General features: G+C 61.4%; 1 protein-coding gene across 1 annotated transcript in view; it reads right to left on the bottom strand.

The window, feature by feature from the left end:
• The window catches only part of PRDM13 (PR domain containing 13), a 6999-nt gene that overhangs the window by 861 nt on the left and 2925 nt on the right, over positions 1-3213 (bottom strand). The window contains exon 5 of the mRNA XM_010573443.1: positions 1577-2240. Coding sequence (XP_010571745.1) covers positions 1577-2240 — 664 coding nt within the window. The remainder of the gene's footprint in view (positions 1-1576; positions 2241-3213) is intronic.

The following is a 3213-nucleotide window of genomic DNA, read 5'->3' as shown; positions in this document are numbered from 1 at the left end:
GGGAAGGCGGTTGCAGAGAGTTTTCCCTTAATCTTCGGCAGGGCTGGCGGAGGAGCGGGCCCTCGCCCCCAGCATCTCCTGCGCGCAGGTTCCGCGGCGTTTCGCGGCCCGGCGCGGAGCTTTCGCCTTTGTTTTGGCCCCGGCCGAGCAGGCCGAGCGGAGAGGCGAGCGGGGCCGGGGCAGATCATCAGTGTGCGCTTTATTGAAGTGCAACTCGCTGTGGGAGGCAGTTTAGGTCAAAGGAAGCAGAAGAGAACACACTATTTTTAATGCACACCCCCCCCCTTTTTTTTTTCTAAATCTCTCCCCGCGTTGTGAAATCCTTAGTTCTGGGGAAGTGAAAACTCTTCTTCAAACGGAATCATTAAACGCCACTCTGTCTGTAATGATTCCACTATTCAGGGCCCGCAGCGCACAGAATTGTATAACGCTGTGGTTTCTTGAGCAAGGTTTGGTTTCCTGGAAGAAGTAGAAGGAGGGAGGGGGAAAAAAAAAAAACCCAATCCAAAAAACAAAAACCCGAAACAGTACCGGGGGGGGGGTTGTTGGTGTTTAAACGAGCGAACTAGAAGGAGGGAAAAAACACAGCCACCTTAGTCGCGTAAGGGTGTGGGCAGCCCCTTGCCGCCCGCCCCCGGTGGAAGGCGCTGGGGCCGGTGCGGTGCGCGGTGCGCGGTCGGGGCTGCGCTGCCGCGGACGGGGCGCCGGGGGGGAGCAGCTGCCGCCGCGAGTCGTCTGTCGGGGGGCCCATCTGTTGGCGTTTGCAGGGGAGGTAGCGTATGTCAGGGAGTCGGCTGCACCGAACAAAGGCCAATCTAATGATCGTGAGCCCCTCATTACGCGGCGAGACAATATCCGATATGTATGGGCCATATGTAATCGTTCCCTTTCAGAGGACAATGCCCTTTGTGCCCCGTCCCCTAAACATTTCGGCTTCTCTCAAGCGGAACAGACCTCGGTGGCCGCGGCGCCGGAGACTGCCCGGCACCGCAGAGGCACAGCCTTCGCTTTCCCCCTCCTGGCCCTGCTTGCCAGGAGGAGCATCTCCCCAGCCCCGACGGTGAAACGCTGCCTCTGCGGGCAATCTGTCTGTCTGGGTATCTTTTTCTTTATCCTGTTTTCTTTTCCCTTTTCTTTGCCTTTTCCTTTTTCTCTTTCTTTCTCTTACTTTCTCTTCCTTCCTTCCTTCTTTCTTTCCTTCCTTCCTTCCTTCTTTCCTTCCTTCCTTTCTTCTTTCCTTCCTTCCTTCCTTCTTTCCTTCCTTCCTTTTCTTTCCTTTCTTTCTCTTCCCGCCCTTTCCCTTTCCCCTTTCCTTTTCTCTTTCCCTTTCTCCTCTCCTTTCTTCCATCTCTTTTGCTGTCCGTACGTTTCCACCTCTCTCTCTCCCGTTCCTCCCGGTCACTACAACACACCGACAAGACGTTTCAGAAGCCCCCGGAGTTCCCCCGAGCGGCTGCCCACCCTGCCCGTCCCCAGCCGATCCTCACTCCCGGGTTAATGCACCGAAACGCCGAAGGCGAGGCCAAGTGCCACACGGAAACCAGAGGCCGCTCCAGGCCTGGGGCCAGCTCCTCACTTTCCGGGGGGTCCCTTGGGGGGCGATAGGGGGTGAGGTGGGGCACAAGCGAGCGGCGATGCGCTCCGCGGCAGCCGGGGCACCCGGGGAGGGGGCGCGGGTCACGGAGGCGGACACGCTGGCCGCGACCAGCCTCCCGGGGGGGCTTTTGAGCCAGCATTTGGGCCGGGGATCAGCCGGGTGCGGGTGGAACACGAAGGCTTCGCTCTCTCGCGTGCGAGGATCCAGCGCTGTCGCCTGCGTCTCGTCGCCTGTGTCCTCGCCGTGGTGCGCAGCCCTCCCTCGCTCGCCGTCGAGCGGCGGTCCGCGGGCTGTGCAGCGATATGATGTCGTCGGACGAGGTTTTTCGCCCCGTCGAGGAGGGAGGGAGGCGGGAGGGTGTCTGCCCGGGCGCGGAGTGGGGGGGAACCGCGGCCGCAGTCCCACCGACTTGCGTTGGAAAACGGGTGAAGGAGCGGTACGGGCCGAGGGGCGTGCGGCCACCCGCCCCGCGGGCTCCCTCCTCCTGCCTTCGGTTGCCTTTGCGGGTCTCTCCAGCGGGGCGGTTTGGCCCTCGTCGTCCTCGGCAAAAGCGTGGCGGGACCGGCGGGACCGGCCGCCTCCCGAGCGCCACCGAGCCCTGCCCGGCGCTTTCCCCAGCTCAGCTCCAGTCCGGCAACCATCGCTCGGGGATAAAAAAGGGGGGAAAAAGGAAAAAAAAAAAAAGAGACTAAAACCATCCCTTTCTCATCACGGTAAACCCAAATAAATGGGGTCAAAGACAGATTTCCAAAGTTTTGTTTTGTTTTGTTTTTAAAAAAAAAAGCTCTCTGGATTTCTTCCGCTCTGATTGTTTGTTGATTTTTTTTTCCAGCGTACTATCCTTAAAAGAAGAGCGCTTCAGCATTTTGATACACTTCTTCTGAGTCCGTATTAATTAGTCTGGAAAGCGTGGGGCCGGAGACGCAGCAGATCCGCAGGGTCAGCCTGCAACTAAGCCTCGCTTCGTTGGGACGAGGAAGATGCCACACGCTGGGTGCCTCTCGCAGACCCGAGCTCCTTTCTTGCCCTTCTTTCCCCTGACCGGCACTGGCACCCGTCGACAGACAAGGGCTGCTGGGTCTGAGGGGCAGAACCCAGCACCGTGTCCTCCTTCCTGCGGCCGAAACTTCGCCAGAGCCCGGGCTTTTGGAGGGGGTGACCCTCCGGAGACCCAGTCCCTCACTGCCCTTGGGGGGGGGGGACAGAGACGTGACCAAGAGTTTCCTTTCCGGGGACAGTTTCAGCACTGGGAGGGATTTGGGCTCCTGCGCCATCGCACGAGTCGGATGGGACGTGAGCAGCCAGCGCCCGGCGTTTCGGCAAGCATCCCTCCGGGCCGGATCCTGATCACCCTGCGGAGTAGCCAGCCTTGAGGGGTGGGGAAGGCTCAGCCCCTCCCCGGATCGTGCCCTTGCTGCCTTCTCAGGGACAGCGTCGGGCTGAAGGGTCTTCTGCCTAGGGCGGGAGCGGGTGGGCTGCCCTCGCCGCCGGCGGAGCGGGCTTAGCCCGAGGGGAGCGAGTGCCCGCGGGTCCCACCGAGCCGCCGCCGCCCCGGGGAGCGCCGGGACCCGGCCGGGACCGGCGGGGGGGGGGGCCCGCCGCCGGGGGCGCCCGCC

Source organism: Haliaeetus leucocephalus, unplaced genomic scaffold (genome assembly GCF_000737465.1).
Source record: "Haliaeetus leucocephalus isolate CR32 unplaced genomic scaffold, Haliaeetus_leucocephalus-4.0 Scaffold384, whole genome shotgun sequence".
NCBI lineage: Eukaryota > Metazoa > Chordata > Aves > Accipitriformes > Accipitridae > Haliaeetus > Haliaeetus leucocephalus.
This window is presented reverse-complemented; position numbering and strand designations above follow the sequence as displayed.